Source organism: Vicugna pacos, chromosome 3, assembly GCF_048564905.1.
Source record: "Vicugna pacos chromosome 3, VicPac4, whole genome shotgun sequence".
NCBI lineage: Eukaryota > Metazoa > Chordata > Mammalia > Artiodactyla > Camelidae > Vicugna > Vicugna pacos.
In genome coordinates, this window is record NC_132989.1 from 112,623,532 (window position 1) to 112,643,867 (window position 20,336).

At 36.8% G+C, this 20,336-nt stretch overlaps 1 protein-coding gene across 3 annotated transcripts in view; it reads left to right on the forward strand.

The window, feature by feature from the left end:
• Positions 1–20,336, forward strand: part of CTNND2 (catenin delta 2) — an 875,933-nt gene that overhangs the window by 452,147 nt on the left and 403,450 nt on the right. For all 3 annotated transcript variants that reach the window (XM_015251739.3, XM_072958848.1, XM_015251743.3), the window contains 2 exons: positions 6,821–6,855; positions 7,248–7,364. In XM_015251739.3, coding sequence (XP_015107225.2) covers positions 6,821–6,855; positions 7,248–7,364 — 152 coding nt within the window. The remainder of the gene's footprint in view (positions 1–6,820; positions 6,856–7,247; positions 7,365–20,336) is intronic.

Sequence of the window (20,336 nt, forward strand, 5' to 3'; positions counted from 1 at the left end):
CACCCCCACCTCACGCCCTCAGAACTTGAACGTTAATGTCTTTTCACTTAGGATGTTCCAGCTATGTCAAACCTGAACCACAGTAAAAGTGGCACTATCATTTTCCTCATGTGCAGCACGGAGAAATACGTAATTATATTCTAAACTGTTATTTCCCTCCATTCTGTATACTCATATGTTTCAGAACTGTTTTGCATCATTTGAATTTCAACTGTGAGAGATTCCAGCAATGATGAGAATATGACATAGAAGGATTACGAGGATTTATGAAAGCATTTAACTAACGTGTTTCTAAACGTAAGAATCATGATTCCCCTATTTCAAGTATCAAAGACATTCTTAAAATAACGTTAACATTTTTTCCTCATTTTTCGTAATGTAAAACATTTGAGGTAAAATTGAAATTCCCTTTTTACTCCTTCTCAGAGTTATTTCTCATTGTTCTCCCCCAGAGGCCACCACCATCGTGAATTTCAGTGTATCAGTTTAATCCACATACATAATATCTTTCTCTGTGTATGTGAATATATATACGTATATATAAGTTTAAGCCAAAGAATAACCCTTGTGTATATATATGTTTATGTATGTGTGTATGTATGTATTTGTATACAATACTGACTAATGGATGTTTTAAAATTTTACTTAATTGGGGTCGTGCAATACACATCTTACATGCAATTTGCATTTTTCACTCTGTATTTTGCTTTTGAGACCTTCCCATGTTGATACATTGTGTATCTGGCTAATTTGTTTTAGCCGCCAAATAGTATTTATTCCAAATACATGTCATATATGATATGGAATCATATTATCATATTTTTTCACTCCTCTAATGGTGACCTCTTAGGTTGTTTCTTTGCTTTGCTACTGCCAGCATGTAGGCATGAACAGTCCTGTACAAGTCCCCTGAGCACAGGTGAACGGGTTTCCCTGGGGGCTCTACCTAGAGGCGGAATCACTGCGTGATTTATTATTGGCCCCAAAAACCATATCAGGTGTTGACTCATAGCTCACCCAAGTGTTTCACTGGTTTACTCTCCCACGTACGGTGTATGGCAGCTCACGTTTCCTCATCTCCTCTCCAACACTTGGTACAGTCAGACTTTCTAATTGTTTTACAACCTGTGAAGTTAGAAAGAGGTATTCTTTCAATTTCTATTTTTTCAGTTCCTAATAGGGTTGAGTATCTTTTAGTGTGTTCAGTGGCCACACTTTCTTGATTTCTCTGCTCTGCATAAGCTGTACATGTATCTGTTGACCTCTCTTCTATTTGATCTTTGAATCTCTATCTCATTGATTTGTAGGAGTTATTTATATGTTCTGGAAACTAACCTTTTGTAAGCTATATGCATTGCAATTATTTTCTCCCTGGATGTGGCTTGTTTTTTCAACTTTGTTTATGATGTTTATGTTTTTGTTTTTTTTTAATCACATAGGAGTTCAGTTGCATAGTTCAGAATGTGACCTCTGGAACCAAATGGCCAGGGTCGAAATCTTGGCTTCATTACTTGCTGACAGGGGAACCTCCAGCAAGCTCCTTAGGAACTTCCTCAATTTCTTATCTATAAAATGGGAAAATATCACCTCTCTCGAAAGTTTTGTCATGAAGATTAACTATAAATCAGTTAGAATTATCGCCTGGTATAAAGTGAGAGCTATCTATTTGTGGTTTAGATAATTCTTTCCTAACATTAACAATTTATGTACATATTATGTATATGTTTAAAAGCTTGTTACTAATGTTACTAATAATATTCTTTGTTATAAATATATATATATATATATTTTCACAATAATTGGGTTCTGGAGCTTATACAAAGTTACATTTAAATATATAGACTGATTAAATTACATCTACATTTTTATTACATTTAATTATTTAGAAATTATTTCTATTTTAAGAAATAACATTTCGATGATGAAAGCAAACTTTATATTCTGAAACTGAACATGCATGGGAAGTTATAACAGCTTCAAAAATTGCTTGTTTATTATACTAAATTTAATGATCTAATTGGGAGAAGGTGCACCATGAGTAATTCCTAAAAACCTGAAATAAGAGTGTCTGAGACATGAGCATAATTTGTGTTTATTGAATGAATAAATAGTTTGCTTTCTTAAAAAGCATCCACCTTAGAGCAATTTTTAAGAGAAAGAATCAAGTACATAAAAAACGCCATTGCATAGGATCCCCTAACAGAGTGACGTGTGCACTTAAAGGAAATAAAATCCAAAGCCAGTTTCTCTTGGGACTTCTATTTTCCGTGATCAGTCATACTTTCAATGCATTTTAACTGTGCTAAAGAAATCAGGGAACCATTTTAGTGATTAATGCTCTTTGTCTGCCCGAAGGAGGGTGTCTGCTTTGAGAAGATAGTTTTATATTCACTGCCAATGGTATTTTTCCCAATTGTAATAAAAAATGTTTCTTCTCGTTTCTGTTGCACCATAAAATTGAGACACTTTTGAAGGAGATAAACAGAAAGTAAATATTGTGTAATAGTGTGATGTGTAGTCCTACACATAACATCACCCATTATTGTAGATAAGCGGATAAATCTCAAAGGATGAGTAAGAGCGAGGCACCATCTTATTTGTGCTGGGGTGACCCGAGATACTTTCTTCCAGCTCCATACTATGGAAATGACAGATGGAGAAGCAAGAAATGCCTTATGAACTCAAATATTGGCATGTTTCTCGATTATTCAGTGTAACATTCATTCTACCGAAACAAACAACTCTCCAACTTCAGAGTTTTAACAAAACAGTGGTTTATTTCTCACTAGGGCTGTGCCTTCTCTGGGTTGGCAGAAACCTCCCCCTTCGCATGGCTACTTGGAGACCCACCTCAACACAGGGCTTCGCAAGGAGAGTGGATGAAATCTTGTGCCTGCCCTTCTGTGCTCGGGGCAGGTGGTGGCATCTGTCCCTTCCTCTCAGGGACTTCCACGTAACCTATCTACATGGAAGGGGGCAGGAACGTGTGGTCCTCAGTGTGCCTGCAAGGAGAGGAGAGCGGGACTCTGGTGAGCAGTGGAGAAGCTCCCAGTGACCTGCTCACTCTTCCTGCTTCAGGTGGGAAGCAACAAGTGTGTCTCCCTCCGTGACTTTTTTTTTTATTGAATGAAAGATTATTTATTTTTTAAATTTTTAATTTTTTTATTGAAGTGTATTCAGTTACAATGTGTCAGTCTCTGGTCTACAGCATAATGACCCAGTCCATACACATGCATACATATATTCATTTTCATATTCTTTTTAATAGGAGGTTATTACAAGATATTGAATATAGTTTCCTGTTCTATACAGAAGAAATTTGGTTTTTTATCTATTTTTATACATAGTGGTTAATATTTGCAAATCTTGAAGTCCTGAATTTATCCCTTCCCACCCTTTAAATTCTGTAGTGCTTTACAATTTTCAAAAGTTTCACACACGTGGCTTCGCATAACCCCATAATAACCCTTTTTTTCCTCCCTACTCCTATCTTTCCCCTCACTCCTCCCCACTCCCTACTGGTAACAATAGTTTGTTCTCTATCTATGTCTGTGAGTCTGCTTCTTTTTTGTTTTATTCACTAGTTTGTTGTATTTGTTTAGATTCCACATACAGGTGGTATTGTACAGTATTTGTCTTTGTCTGTCTGACCTATTTCACTTAGCATAACGTTCTCCAAGTTCATCCATGTTGCTGCAAATGGCAAAATTTTATTCTTTTTTTAAGCTGAGTAATGTTCTGTTGTGTACATATGCTACAACTTCTCTGTCCAGTCATCTGTCCATTTCATTTACGTTGCTTCCACACCTAGGCAATTGTAAATGATGCTTCTATGAACATCAAGCTGCATGTATCTTTTTGAGGTAGTGTTTTTGGTTTTTTTTTTCATATATATACCCAGGAGTGGAATTGCTGGGTCATATGGTAGTTCTATTTTTACTTTTTTGGGAAACCCCCATCCTGCTGTCCACAGTGACTGCACCAATTTACATTCTCACCAGCAGCCTACAAGGGTTTCCTTTTCTCCACATCCTTGCCAACATTTGTGTTCTTTTTGATGACAGCCATTCTGATAGGTGTAAGGTGGTATCTCCTTGTGGTTTTGATTTGCATTTCCCTGATGATTAGTGATGTTCAGCATCTTGTCTTGTGCCCAGTGGCCATCTGCATTTTCTCTTTGGAAAAATCTCTATTTAGCTCTTCTGCACATTCTTTAATCAGATTTTTAAAATTTATTATTATTGAGTTGTATGAGCTGATTGTGTATGTTGGGTACTAACCCCTTATCAGTCATATCTTTTCCCATTCAGTAGATTGTCTTTTCATTTTTTTGACTGTTTCCTCTGTTGTGCAAAAGCTTTTAAGTTTAATTAATTCCTATTTGTTTATTTTTGCTGTTGTTTCCTTTGGTTTGGGAGACAGATCCAAAAAAAAAAAATACTACTGCAATTTATGTCACAGAGTGTTCCGCCTACAGAAGGAGTAGGAGTTTTCCACTAGGAGCTTTACAGTGTCTTACATTAAGGTCTTTTATCTATTTTGAGTCTACTTATGTATATGGTGTTGGAGAGTGTTCTAATTTCATCCTTCTACACGGAGCTGTCCTGTTTTCCCATGGGATTCATTTATCGAAGAGATTGTCTTTTCCTCACTGTGTATTCCTGCCTCTTTTGTCATAGGTTAATTGACCACAGTGTGTGGGTTTATTTCTGGGCTCTCTGTTCTCTTCCATTGATCTGTGTGTCTGTTTTTTGTACCAGTACCATACATACTGTTTTGATTTCTGTAGCCTTTAGTATAGTCTGAAGTCAGGGAGCATGACTCCTCCAGCTCTGTTCCATGAGTTTTGGAGTTGGACAGACTAGTTTAAATCTCTGCGGTGTTCCTTATGATGCATGTGGTCAAGTTATTTAACATTAATAAGCCAGCTATTTCCCATCTACCAAAGAGATTTGTGACTGTTGTGAATTACTGATGTACCATAAGTACTTTGCAAAGGGCTGAACTGGTAAAAGGAGTGTAAAGCAGAGACAGTAGTCAATCCTGAAGGATAGAACATTGAGAGCATTTTCATTGAATCTGAAAAATACTGTATTGGTTTCCTGTGGCTGCAATTACAGATTACCACAACTGAGTGGCTTAAAAAAACTATTACCTCACAGTTTGGGAGGCCAAAAGTTCAAAATCAAGGTTGGTCGACAGGGCTGTTCCCTAGGAAGGCTAAAAGGGAGGATCTTTTCTTGACTCCAGGTTCTGATGGCCTCAGGCATTCCTTGGTTTACAGATGCATAACTCCAATCTCTGCCTTCATCTTCAATGGCAGTCCTTCTCCTCTACTGTCTTTTATAAGGACATTTGTCACTGCATTTAGAATGATCTCATCTGAAGATCTTTAACTCTTTTCCAATAAATAAGCATTCACAATTTCTAGGGATTTGGTGTGGATATATTTCTCGGGGGAAAAGGGCACCATTCAACCCACCACAAATATGAAAGCATTTTCTCCTTATGTTAAATGCCACTTACTAAGTGAACATGCTTTGTACTTTCTAAAATATTAATTACAGGGTTAAATTTCTGTTTTAAGTGTTAAATTTTACTGTTAGATGTTACTACTATATAATGCTACACCTAATTGGTGCTAGGAAAAGTTGCATTGGACTGAATTTGTAATGTTACCATTTCATGTATCATCAACTGTCTGTAGCTCTCATCATTGTAAAACCATTTCCACTTGGCTAAAATGGATTAGCTGAGGAGCAAGATACCCTAAAAAAAGTCATATGGCTCTTAAGGGACTACTCTTATCTTCCTATATATCAATCATGGCTATTCTGAACACTGATTTCTACCAGAATTCCCTCCTCCTACCCCCACAAATGTATTCAGAAGCCATCTCTACAGTGCAGATTAAAGTTCTAAAACCTACTTGCTCTTGTGAGACTGATGAGCTATTCATAGGAGCTGCTTGATCAGAGTAAAAGATTTAGTGAAATCAGTATAGAAAATCATTCTCAAAATGATACATGTCAATAATTGGCATCTAGATTTCTCACCAATTATTGGCGTGTAAAAAAGAGTATGTTGGAAGTATTTGCATATATAATGAAAGAGTTGTTTATATTTAGAAAATTTAAATTTATTTATGTATTTTAATAACTTATTCAAAATAAATTTTTGTGCCTGCAAAGATAAAATCTGCGCAGTATCTTTGGCATAACATTTACATGAGTAACCCTCTCTGCTTGGGTCGTTTTATGAGATGTATCTGTAAAGTGAGAATTTGGGAACTGTATATTCAGTTGGTGATAAAGTGTTACAATTTTAAAATTCCTTAATTTAAAGCATAATGAATGAAAGGAAGTGCTTATATGTCTTGAATAAGGTATAGATTTATTTTATCTCTTTATAATGAAGATGGAGAAAGTTATTTCTTTATTGGAATATCTTACAAAATCTACGTGAATCTATTCAGACTTGTATTTTAAAATAACTAAAATTGGATAGAACTGCATGGATGTAGAAACAATGGTTAAGGACTGAGTATAATAGGTTGGGATTTGTAAAAAATGAGCTGTTCTTCTGAAAATTACTAAACGATGTCCATTGATAACATGCTAATATCTGTGAATCAAAAGAGGTGTATATCAAATGGGATTAAAGTTGAGATTGCATCAAAATGGGATCCCTTTTCTCAGTAGAAAATTAAAAGGAGTGCCATGGAGCCATCACCACTGCCCGAATGTGCCTTTGTGTCTCATAGTCTAGGTTCTTCTGTGTCTAACCAGTGTGTTATACCTTTGTATTCTCTTTTTTACAGTTCAACAGAAGAGCAGTTTCACTGGCAATCACAAGGTAAAGTGTAGCTTCTTGATGAACATTTATACTTGCTTCTACATATATTTCATTGATTCACTTTCATGTGAATTTTAAAAAGACACTTGTGAAAGTGAATATGACAACATCATGACATGACAATTAAGTGAAGTTGTTGTAATAGCTCAAGAGTTCATGGCAGTTAAGTTCTTCCAATTCCCTAGTAATTTTTTGTTCTTTATGGATACATAGAATTGGCTGGCCTTGGTGTTTAATAGTGGTTGACCAAGGACTACAATGTGATATCTAATGAGAACTTCATAAAAGTACTGTCTTTGGTTAGGTTACTCTTGATTATTAAATGATAGTCTTGAGCTTTAATATTGACATTACCAGGTGTTTGCTCATCACTTTAAAATACTATATTTCAGATGGTCAAAAAGATATCGAAGATGAGCTCACAACAGGTCTTGAACTGGTGGACTCCTGTATTAGATCCCTGCAGGAATCAGGAATACTTGACCCACAAGACTATTCAACAAGTGAAAGTAAGTCAAATGACAGTTAAGCTTGAAGACAATTGAAGTGTAAGTGTATTACACCATTAATGTTAATTTTATCATATTACTACAACTAATTATAATATTAATATAACTAATATCATGAGCCATATCTTGTAGGACTTCCAGATGTGATTATACATGTTTTAGCCATTTCACTCCACTCTCATCTACTCCACTCTTGCATTACCTGACATTGACTCACAGTTGATTATAAACTCTCTCTCTCCCTCCCTCCCTCCCTCCCTCTCTCTCTCTCTCTATATATATATATATATATGTATATATATGTTACTGAAGTATAGTCAAACTCTCTTAAGTAAGTAATTGGCTTCTGGAGTTCTCACCAATTATTGACATGTTGGTGATTCTCACCAATTCTCTGATACCCTTTTTGGCACCTAAACTAGCACATTGTGTGAACTCATCATACAGTTGTTTAATCAACAGTGTCTCCTTTAAAATTAACACTCAGTGCTTTATTCCTACAGATTATTGTTGGTAGGGATCTTAAACAAAAGAGCAATTATATAACAAAATAGAAAAAGTCATGCAGTCTGTGCAGTACTACTTAGTACTATGCTATGGTACCATGCAGGAACTCCTTACATTTCTGTATTTAGCTATCTTGCATGGCCGTCTTACTCTCAAGAGAATATTTAAAGATGTCTTTCTTTCTGCATAATTATATATTTTTCAACCAGAGTGGTTGAGGCTTAGAAATAAAAGTTCTATGGGTTGAAACAAACCTCACTTTAATAAATCATAAAATTCTCTTGACCTATTTAAATAAAATCCCACAAAAAGCTAAAAATTAAATCACTAAAAAATACATTACCCTGATAATTTCTACATCAGAAATCAGTGGAGCATTTTATTCCTTGATTTTAAAAAATAGAATTTCCTTAAATACCCATGTATTTTTGCTATGTAAAAGGAAGATATAAGAATAAGATAGCATAGTGATCTTAAAACCATTTAATTGGCATGTGAGTTCATTTTCTCTGTGATCTTTATGACACCCACTAATCTTAGGATAACACCATCATGAATGTCCAGATTTGTTTTAACCCTTACGCATCCCCTCAATAAAACTCCTAAAGTGAGCTGCATGATTTGTATTATACTTGTTCTCTGTATTTCATATGTTAAAATGTAAAATTATTACCTCTTCTTTCTCAAAGTCTATAGATACATTTCTTTTGTAGGAGCAGCTGTAGTTAGAACTATGTTTACTTAATACTGAGGCACATGTACTCATTTTCTAGCGAGTAAGAAAAGCAGAGATAAAAATAGTGTATCTGGGGGAGGGATGATTTTGGCTATCTTATTTTTATATTATAATGGAGAAATATATTTTATTATGATTTTAGCAGAGGGATAACCTTTAATTCATAGGAAGTACAAAAAAAAAAGAAGGAAGAAAAGAGTAAATTAAGGAGCAAACAAATTAAAATAGAAGTGATAAGTCAAGTATATCAATCTAGCACTACCTGTAAGCGCACTGAATTTTTTGAAAGAGAATAAAAATTCAAGTTTGTAGTAAACGAGGATAAAATAGTGATGTTATGTTTAATATACACACTTATGTTAATGAGCTAAATGTTGAAATTAAAGGAATTGACAAGTTAGTGACAGCAATACAATGACCACGAAGAGTGGAACTGGGAAGAATAATGTGAGATGGAGTGGAATTTAATGCAGGAGCATTATGCAGGGTCAAAAAGGAATTACATAGTGAAATAACTTACCATTGTGTGGTAAAATACGGTGAACATGTGTGCACCAAGCAATGTAACATCTGAATATTAAAAATTATTAAAAATGAAAGAAGTTGATGAAGTACATTGTGGACATTTCTCAGAATCAGACTAAATACTAGAAGGAAAGGCCACAGAAATTTGGAATAAATAACAAGTTAATGCCTTAAGTAAATTGTAAAAGTTACCTTTTTTGAATAATAATAAACATTTGTTATATATATCTGGAAAATTCACAAATACTGGTCAGCTACTAGACTGTAAAGATAATTCTAATAATTAAAAAGTATAAAAAGGCCCAATTCTTTGATAATAATGCAGTAAAAATTAAAAGTAAATAATAAAATGATAAGTAAAATGTAATCACATTAAAATCAAGAAACACTTTTGGAGCTACTGAATCAAATGGAAGTAAAAAAGAAAATTATGTACTGTTTACAAAACAAATAAAATAGCTATATTTTATATGAAAACATAGGGTATGGTTAAAAAAAACTACACTGAGAGGAAATCATAATCTTATTATTAAAGATAAAAGACAAAATAAAAGGATATTATACTCATTATTGGAACACCTTAAAAGCAGCTAAAAAAACCAGAAGCAGCCAAGAAAATGGAAATAATAAAAGCAATGCAGAAATAAAGTAACATAAAACAAAAGAGTAGAAGAAAGAAATGAATACTAGAAGAGGTAAACAAAATAACAGAAAGAATAAATACATGAACTTTTTAACATCTTTAAGTCAACTAATAACCCAGAACTTTCTAAATTGAGACATTCTACACACAGGAGATACAGAAATAATTTTTAGTGATCGCTTTTGTATTTCTGCAAATGTTTTCAAAGATTACTTACAAAAGATGTATCTTTATTACAGGAAAATAAAATACTCCAGTTAAAGTTTCTTTGAGATATATTTGCTAATTGCTGAATTTTTGGTTTTCAGAAGGATTCGTTAATGTTGTCATGTATTGAATTACTTTTTTGAAGACTCCTAGACTTTTAGTTAATTGTTCTTTTGGAAGAAAAGTTTCCTTGTTTGAAGACAGGAAAAGAACTAAAGCAAAAAACGACAAAACAAAAAACCAAAAAAACCAAACAAGAACCACAGGTGACGGAAGTGCCACTGGAAAGTTTTGTGCCAACGGATCTGAACCACAGTGAAATATGGAATGTTGTTGTTCTTAAGAAACGTTTATTTGTTTTTAGTATTTTCAGAGTCAGTTTTAGACTGAACCAACTGAGTAAAATTTAGGGAATTAATATTAAAATATTGACTAGATAACTATCATTTGGGGGATCAATTATTGCTAATTTTAAGTACTTAGAATATCGTAACATGAAAGTCTCAATTGCTGTTTGTATTTTTGTAACAAGGTCCAGATGGGAAACGGATTCTACTCAAAAAGAGTTTAAGTGAAAAGAATTTAATTAAGGGACTATTTACAAAGGAGTGAGCAAGATTAAGGGAACAGTCAATGCCTGCAGAGGTACTGAGGGAGCAGCAACAGATGGAAACCCTGGCCACCCTTAGTCCCGGAGGAAACGTCGGTGAATTGGTGCCAGCAGAGTCAAGAGGCATGGCTGGTGGGAGCAGAGGAATAAATAGCCCAGCCTCTCTCTCCTCCTGCCTTCTGATGTCCTTGTCATGCCTCCCACTGGCCAAGTCCAGTCATAAAACCAAATGCCAGGGGACCCTTGGGATACAGCCTCTGAGACAGAGAATGAATGGGGGAGCAAAGAAAATGATCCACACAACATTCTGCAAAATACTAGAACAATATACCTTGTTTATAGTCATGATATATGAACGTAACACGTCAGTATCCAGGGGCTCTTTGACACCTTTCATATAATTAGCACACACCCATCAGATTCTGCTCGCCCCTTGTTTTCGTGATTGTTCAATCAGTGGACTCATTGGCTAGAGCAGACGTGAAATGGCTAAGGCTAAGCTGGGCCTGGCAGGCTGACCTTGAGAGCCAGCGTCTCAGTCCTGACTCAGAAGAGACTAAAACAACACTAAACACAGTCTAAAATCAGCTTGAAAAATTACAGCAGTGGCGATCAATCTCAACCCCTAAGCACATCGTACTTCATTTGTTGTGTTTCCAAGCTTTTGTTATTTTCTTTTCCAAGGTCTGATTAAAGTAAAATTTGGATCTTAGTAAATAAACCCTTACTCTTGACCCTAAGGCGAGCAATAACTGCTCCAGTGTACTGACTGACTCTAGCCTCACACAGTGACCAGTTTTCCAACACTTTGCATTGTTTAAGACGTGCTGTCCTAAACAGTGTGTAAACCGTCACCCCACCACTATTGTGTGGCTGCCGGCTGTGTCATTTCAATTCTAACAAGTGTGTGTCACGGAGTCACTAGGGGAATTGCTGTTGCTTTACTGGGGAAAAAAAAAATTGTCGACTGAAGCTCAGGGTCATTAGCTTCTCACACAACATACAGCTTGACCCAAACTGCCATAGACCAGGTACCTTATTCAATCCTCGCATCCTTGGAGACACAAACTCATTACGTCTTAGCCAAAGCTTGATAAAAATATTTGTCAGTCAAAATCAGAAAGACAATAGACAGCTTGGGGGAAAACGGTTCATATGTTTATAAAGATTGTTAATTTGCTTAAATATTATATTTTGAAATAGCAATTATTTCCTTTTGTTGCACATTGAGAAATTGAAATTCCACCATATTTTAGAAAATCCCAATGTTCCATAGGGAGAAAATTTTAGGAGCTTAATATATTCTGCTTATTATGGCAAAGGAAGGTTATCTTATTGAGTTCTCAAATCAGAACATTCAAAAAATCAAGAATCATATAAGTTACTATAAAATCCAAATAGAATGATCATATGCAGTTTGACAGAAGTGAATTACTTGCTCTTGATTTACAGTCTGTCATTTTCATCTAATTACTGTGAATATACTTAATTCTATATGGCAAGATAATTGTTGAGAGATGAGGTTATTAAAATGCTATAAAATACAATCCCATATATTCTTATGTAATCGTAGTAAAGGTAAGAGACATCGTTGTCATGTGAATATTTTCATAACTCCTGGCAAGCATGGCAACAGCAGATTCTAATGTGGTGTAAGAGTATAAGATTTTTCATAGTAATTAGAATAATCAAAGTGAGAAATATACTAATACTGTGGCTCACAGTATTGATGTGATGCTCAGGGAAAGAGGACTGGTTTGTTTTAGTCTCTATTATGGTGGAAACCAGGTCTTCAGTCAGACCTGACAGGATGGAGAGCCTCTGGATGTGGGTTCAAGGTCACCCATCCTGCCCCTGAAGCCCTAAGACCTGGATCCAAGTCCTGCTGTTCCTCTCACTCCACCAGGGGTTGGGGACTGTCACGTGGACTCTGGAGACCCCAAGTCCTTTCCTAGACATGAATTTATTCACATTAGTTGATGACATCCTTGAATTGTTCATTCCTTGTGAAATTACTTCATCATACACTCTCTGGGCCAAGTTTTTGAAACATAAACAAGACAGTCTCTTCTCTAGAAGTTTGTCATGGTTCCAGACGTGGTGTTGTCTGATTCTGCATGCATCCTTTTGTTTCTTTTCCAGATTCACTCACACTTACCTCCCCAGCTCCCTGTGGTGTTACAGAGCCAACAGGAAGTTAGCCGTGAAAGGTGTGAGCAGAAGTTGAGGGTAAACACCCAGGTAGCACGCAGGGTGAGGTCATCTCCTCCAGGAAGCTGTCCTTATCTTTCCCTCCAGACTGTACTGCTACCTGGTGGTTTTCAGCTAACATTCAGTTTCCTTTTCTTAGATTTCCTTTTATCTCACAGACATTTAAGAAGCATGTTATACCTTCTCCAAAGAGGTCACTGGCTCAGCGGCAGACCTAGGAATTAAAGGGACAAGCAAAGACATAAAATACCAAGTGCTCCTTATCCATTCCCTAAGTAAGAGAAAGCAGTGCAAATTTCTCAGTGAAAGCATCATTCTCATCTGTGTTATCAGGGTCTCCTGGAATCAAGCACAAAGTTTAAAGCCTGGCTGAAATTTTTAATGAAAGTATAATTGGGTTTTGAAATTGTCAGGGCACCATAGGTACCCAACACACAAACACGAGTGTCAGATGAAAGCTCTGGAAGTGAGCAAAAGTAAAGAGGCAGAAAGCGCCCGTGACAAAGTCAGAATAAGCAGACTTTTGCCCGGGGCACAGTGGAAGGAGGGGTCTCCTGGTGATACCTTATGGAGATGTCTTACGGGATTCCCCCAGACGTTAAAACATAAAAACTGCCACTGATCAAACAATAAGTCACTTCAGCAGCAACTGATGAAGTCAGATCTTAATATACTGAGTTTTTACTATGTCACTATAGGCGCAGGTAGCTGATACATTCTTTTTTTGAATGTCTGTGTTAAGCACTTACTAGCAGCAGCACAGAGGGTCTCTGTCCTTGTGGCATTCACATTCCAGGCAGGAAAGGCTGAAATCAAGCACTCCATAAAGAGCGTAAGTTCAGGTAGGTGATTGCTACCAGCAGTGACAAAGCTGGTGGGGCACAGAGGAGGGCAGTGCCTCCCAGAGTGCACCGTGTACTTGGGATTCCTGGGGGTCCTTGAGACCCTTTCAGGGGGCCTGCAAAGGCACCCGTTTTCATAGCCCTCCCACCACGCTGTTTGCCCTTCCGTGCTCACTCTCACGCGGGGAGGGTTGGAGTTTGAGAATGGAGTCTCGCGGAATGAGAGTTCAGTGGCACATCCCCGAGGCTGGATCCTTGTTCTGACAGCTCACGGAAAATGTGCAACGCATCCTTCGCTTGTAAACACTTCCCAGTGTTAATATCATAAATAGCATTCTCTACCACTTAGTAAATAAAAGCTCTTTGGGGTCCTCAGTAATTTTTAAGCATGGAAGGGTTATGAGACTGGCAAGTTTGAGAGCCACTCTGGTTTTGAGAGAATGATCAGAGGACCAGAAGTCATCCTTTGCGAGAAGATGCACGATCAGGGCCCTGAATGAATACAGGAGCAAACCATGCAGATATCTAGGGAAAGTCTATGATTCATGGCAAATTAAAAACTGGTTCTTTAAGCTAGTGTAATGCCAATTATGGAACATTGTAATGCTCTCAGGATTTAGCTTTTAAATCTTGTTTTTTTCTAAACTGATTTGTATTTTTTTTCTATTTCTTTTCACAATTATCGACTATGAGAGATATGCATCTGTTATCTTTAGACTGTTAATTTATAAGGAAATATATGTAATGCTTTTCTTCATTTTGTGCCACATTTTTTTTTGAACAGTAAATAATCAGAAGACAAAACTTTACAAGGAAATTGTTAGGGACTAGAGTGAGTTATAAAAATACCATTCTATGATGATAATATCATGCAAAATCTCATGCACAATCAAATTCTTGAGCTGTGCATTTTAAACTGAAGTTACATATATGAAATTTATTTTTTGTGATAAATGTCACTTTGCTCATTTCCCTCCACTGTATACAGTTGTAAAGAAACTGAGTTATTGTGTAGTGTGAAAAGCTTTACCAGCCTTCTCTTTATTCATATACGATTCATATATGATAGTCAAACGTCAAAAAGCATACTAATTAATGATATTGGTTGAATCCAAATCAGTTTAAAAACCGAATGAGTACTTTCCCTTCCTTGGGACCATGAAAGTTTTAATTTTCATGTAAACCGTTATACATTGCAAGCAGTTGACCAGATGAAATCGATATTCTGGGCAGAGAGACTTAGAAATGAAGCTTAGAAATATATCTGCCCAGAGAATAGCCACATGGACCCTAAGCTTCCTTGCATAACGAGCCCCCTCCCCCCCCCCAAGCTTTTTCTTTCAGTTAATTTTAGGAACAGTAGATGGGCTGATTTACTATTTTCAGGGAAATGCCTCAGTGAGACTCCTACATCTGAGCTTTTCAAGTTACTAGCAAATATCAGGAGAACACAACCAGTTTATCTCTATGAGCTACCTCTTATTCCAAGCAAGTTTGTAAACTGACAAGTGTATCCAGAGCCCATAGAGAAGAAACTGCTACTTTCAATGAAACGGATTGATAATGCAGTTTAAGCCAGTCAGTGTTTTTAATCTGTACAGTTAATTTGTGGTTAGATATGACTGCAGTGCTTTGAGCTGAATTTAAATCAGTTTAATATTCTTACAAATAATTGATATTTTTCTCATTGATTTTGTAATTGATAATAGCCCTTTTGTATGCATATAACTTCCACTGTTTTTCCCCTTTATTCTTACTCAATATTTTCTGTTAAACAATTTCCCCTTTCTCTTTATTTGATGTTGCTCTAAGAATTAACTCTCATTTAAAATAAAATACTACTTAACCTTCAACTTATTCTTAACCTTCTGCAAAGATTGGATAACAAGAGGGCTGGGAATGAATGCAAATTTTCTAACAGTTAAAGATACATGTGAATCTAGATGGCTTTATTTTTCATGGTCTATGTAAAGATAAGATTTTACATCATTTAGAAAGAATTAGTTTAACCTAAGAGTAAGTAAAGAATGTTTATAAACTTTCTGACAAAAGGATATCTAAACAAAGCTGCCACGGTCAAGTATTGAGCCCTGAACTTGTCTGTCACAGTTTGTGTGTTCATTATTCCTGACTGTCCTGAATTAAAAGCCTAACAAAACATTCATTGAGCACCTGTTTGAGACGGTGGCCGATCTCACAGCTATTTATTTTAGTGCATTCTTGTTAATAACTCTTTCCTTCGATGGTAAAATCATCCTTTGGAATTAAACTGATATCTTTATTAGCCCTTAGAGACCTTGTCTTGCTCTTGTGGCTTCAGCTTCTACCATTCATGACTTGAATAGCTACATCTCTGTCCTAAAAATCACATTTATGTATAACCAAACTTTGATCTTGGAAATTATTTAAGGTCTAGAAAGATAGTCAGGTCTGTTAGAGCCAGTGTTAAAATCAAGCCCAGATTCTTTTTCTAACTCCCGTCAATTTTCACCATCTCCATCAACGCTATAATTTAAAAATTAAGCCTGTCCTTCTGCAAAACATCGACTTCCCAACACACATCTCCTGCCAGTCCATCCCTGAGGAACAACACATGAGGGGAGTTTCTTCTTTTTCACACTCACTTGTTGAGTATTAGTTGTGTTCTGGGACAGGTGGTCAACTGAAGTAGACCAGAATTAGCAACTGCCAATAAATCACCTTAAAACTTGGAGAAACAGAAGGTGTGTGCCTGGTCGTCAGAGTGCCGTACTGTCTGCTCAGTTTTCTTAGATGGACTTTGCGCTGCAGAAAACCCCCAAGCACCGATTGCAGGGTCAGCGATGTCCTTCCAGTGATCGGCTCAAGAGTGTCCAGTCACGTTGGCTCTCCTTCCCTTTCTGTCTGCACAGTCCCCAAGTACCAGGGAGCTTTTGCGAAAAAAAGTTCTCTTAAATACACACTCTTTTCTTCTTCCCTAATGTGGTCACTACTTTACTTTGAGTTGCTCCGTTATTAAGATTTCCTTTCTCTGCACTCCAGGAAATTCCTGGTCTCTAGTGTCTCCAACTAGTGAAACACAGGGTCCTGCTACCTTCACATAAAGGTTCAGACTCTGCTTTTATCCTGTTACTCTCCTCCCAGAAAACCTGTTGCTGTGTAATACTGTACACATTTCTCTGTTGAAATTGCTCAGAGTCTGGTCTTGCAATGTGTTAAGGTAGCATGATGGGGGTAGGATTAATTTTCCAAGGCAATCAGGCATCAGGGCAGGCTGCATGGAGGAGGTGACATTTCAACCACACTTCAAGTTTGCGAATGAGCTTTGAGGTTGCCAGAGAAAGGAATTTCAGGCTAAGAGAGAACTTTCTCTTTCTCATTTCTTGGCTCTGACACTAGGTTTGGTTTGGTTTGGTTTTTAATTTCAAGCCATTTTAATGATCTAAGCCTCATATGTCTCCTTTGAAAAATGAAAGAAAGCAGGAAGCGATATGTGTCACAGTGCTGTGACAGGGTTTTCAGGACACATTCCAATCAGGGTTTTATTCTCAGACCATGCGGCTAAGTAATTAGATAATTAGATAATAATACTAATAGCTGACATTTGTATAATAGTTTATATTTCTCCAAGCACTTTCACATCCATTATCTCATTAGGTGCTCAAATTCACAGAGATTAAAATCCATAGAGAATGTATAACGAAGCGTGGGAAGAGCTCTGCTCCAAAGCTGGACTGTCTTGGTGGCACCGGGCTCATCAGGACCGCTGTGTGGTCTCAGTCAGCGGGACCCTCCATTTCGTCAACACAAATGGAGATGATGGCATCTTCCCTGGATCTTGTTAAGACTCGATGGGTTAGCAGATAGAAGCTGCTCAGAGCAGTCCCTGGAACTTCGTAAGTGTTCCGTGGAGGCTGGCTGGCAGTGCTGTCCCCTCCAGCAGGACCACCTGTGCCTCCATATATGTGAAGATGGGCTAGTGTCCGCCAGGTCAGCTGGTTCCAGCCCTGGATTTTTTTCCGACACACGCCCACTCCATTGGCATGACTGTAACTTAAATAATAACATGAGAGTACCCTTTTGTAGACCTCTGGCCTTTTCTTTGCAATTACAAACTGTGTAGTTTAATTAAGGGTTTACTGTTTCCTGGGACCAATATTTAGCTAAAGCAGACAAAAATTAGCAATTTCAGATGAAGTCTTTATTTTGTTTTAATGTTTTAACTTTATTTATTCATTTATTTATTATTGAAGTTTAACGGTTTGCAATATTGTGTTAATTTCTGGTGTGCAGCATAGTGATTCAGTTATACACACATGTATATATATTCTTTTTCATATTCTTTTTCATTATCAGTTATTACAAGCTATTGAATATAGTTCCCTGTGCTATATATTAGGACTCTGTTGTTTATCTATTGTATATATAGTAGTGTGTGTCTGTTAATCGCAAATTTCTAATTTATCCCACCTCCCACTTTCCCCTTTGGTAACCATAAGTGTGTTTTCTATGTCTGTGAGTCCACTTCTGTTTTGTAGGTAAGTTGATTTGCATCATTTTTTTAGATTCCACATATAAGTGATCTCATATATTTGTCTTTCTCTGTCTGACTTACTTTACTTAGTGTGATCATCTCTAGGACCCAGATGAAGTCATTTTAAATCTGTGCAAAGACAATGAATGCACGTGATCATGAAAATTCTCAAATATCTAGTTAATATAAGAAGAAACTGACTCTATAGATTTTAGTGTTTTATGTTAATACAACCTATAAGTGAATCTGAATTTTTATGCAAGAAATGAGCATTTCAACCTTCCCACCTGCTGAGGCTGACTTCCGTCCCATTTCTGGTGGACAGCAGGCTTCCCCCAGCCACACCTGGACCCTCTAAGGAGGGGATCACTGGGGAATCAGTACCACAATCTGAAGCAGGAAGATTTCCCCTGCAAATAAGTTGATTTCTATTTCCAAAAGAATTTTTTAACCTTAAAATGTTGATGTGTGTAATGTGATTTAAATGGTGCTTTTATGTTAAGCAACCACATCTCCTGGAGTTGGAGAACAGAAGACAAGAATGGTGTCTCACCTTCATTTTACTAAGTGTACGACTCTGCCTGACTTCTTAACCTCTCCACAGTCCTGCTTGCACTTCTCAGAATAATGACAAAGAGGCAAAGGCATCTTTTTTCCACAGGTTGCTATTTGGTCTCTAGTCAATTCATACATTTGAAGACACATTGAGATGTTGGTATTACACTCAAGATGCTCTGCTTTCCTAGGATCAGTGGCAGGTCCCGTGTCCCTCAGCTCCCTTGGAATTTCTCCCCTCTGTTTAGTTGGATCTAGTGTGTCTTGATCAGGTCAAGGATACATACTGTCTTGCATTTATTTTTTAATTGAAGTGTAGTCGATTTACAATGTTGTGTCAATTTCTGGTATACTGCATAGTGATTTGAGTCTACATATATATACACATATGTTCCTTTTCGTGTTCTTTTTCATTCTAGGCTATTACAAAGTATTGAATATAGTTCCCTGTGCTATATATTAGACCTTATTGTTTATCTATTTTATATATAGTAGTTAGTATCTGCAAATCCCAAACTTCCAATTTACCCCTCCCCACCCCCTTTTCCCCCTGGTAATCGTAAGTTTGTTTTCTATGTCTGTGAGCCTGTTTCTGTTTTGTAAATAAGTTCATTTGTATCTTCTTTTTTCTGAGATTCTACATATGAGAGATATCATATGGTATTTTTCTTTCTCTTTCTGGCTTATTTCACTTAGAATGACAATCTCCAGATCCATTCATGTTGCTGCAAATGGCATTATTTTATTCTTTTTTATGGCTGAGTAGTATTCCATTGTATAAATATATCACAGCTTCTTTATTGTTTTATCAGTTTATCAGAAATTGTTTCACCTCTTCTTCCTAGCCCCCAGGGCTGAGATTTGGAACAGACCCCTAGCCTGAGCTTTGAAGATTGTCCCATGATGGAAAGGATCCAGAATGATCAGAGACGTCACTGTGACCCCTTTGATCAATGTCTTGGAAGCAAACATACCAGAGGGTGGCTTCTGCTTTTGGTGAACTGCTAGGACATTGTCATCTGCTGTCGCTTACAGTTCCAGTTTCTTCTGGAGCAATGCAACATTCTATTCCCCTAGGTGGAAATTTAAAGCCCAGTCTCTTCCTCTCCCCCCAGCACCCCAAGAAATCCTCTTCTGTTGTCCCCATCCCCCAGTGGAAACCCTTCATTTCTTCAGGGATGCAACCCAATCTGACCTCTTGCTCAAGCAAGATTTGATGGAAAGTCAAAAGTTCTTGAGAGAGAAAAATCATAATTTAAAGCCCAAAACTATAAATGCTTTTGAAATCTCTGGAAAATTTGTATTTTCTTCCTCAGTGCACAGTAATGGTAATAAAGCTACTCAGGGGTTAATTATACATAAATCTCATTTTTATTAGAAAGTAATTAAGAATTATGTCTTATCATTTTAACCTTTTCCATATTCTTATATATCTGTGTCCTCTAAAACTGGAGGGAATAAATGCCATTCATTTGAAACCTACTGAGCAATGGAAAAATCATTCTAAAATGCATGTGGTGTTTTGGCTATTGTCCCGACTGCTTTGTCCTTGCCAGGTGACATGACAGGGCTGTGAGATTATGATATATTGCTCATTGTTGCAATTACCTTTGTCAGGGCATA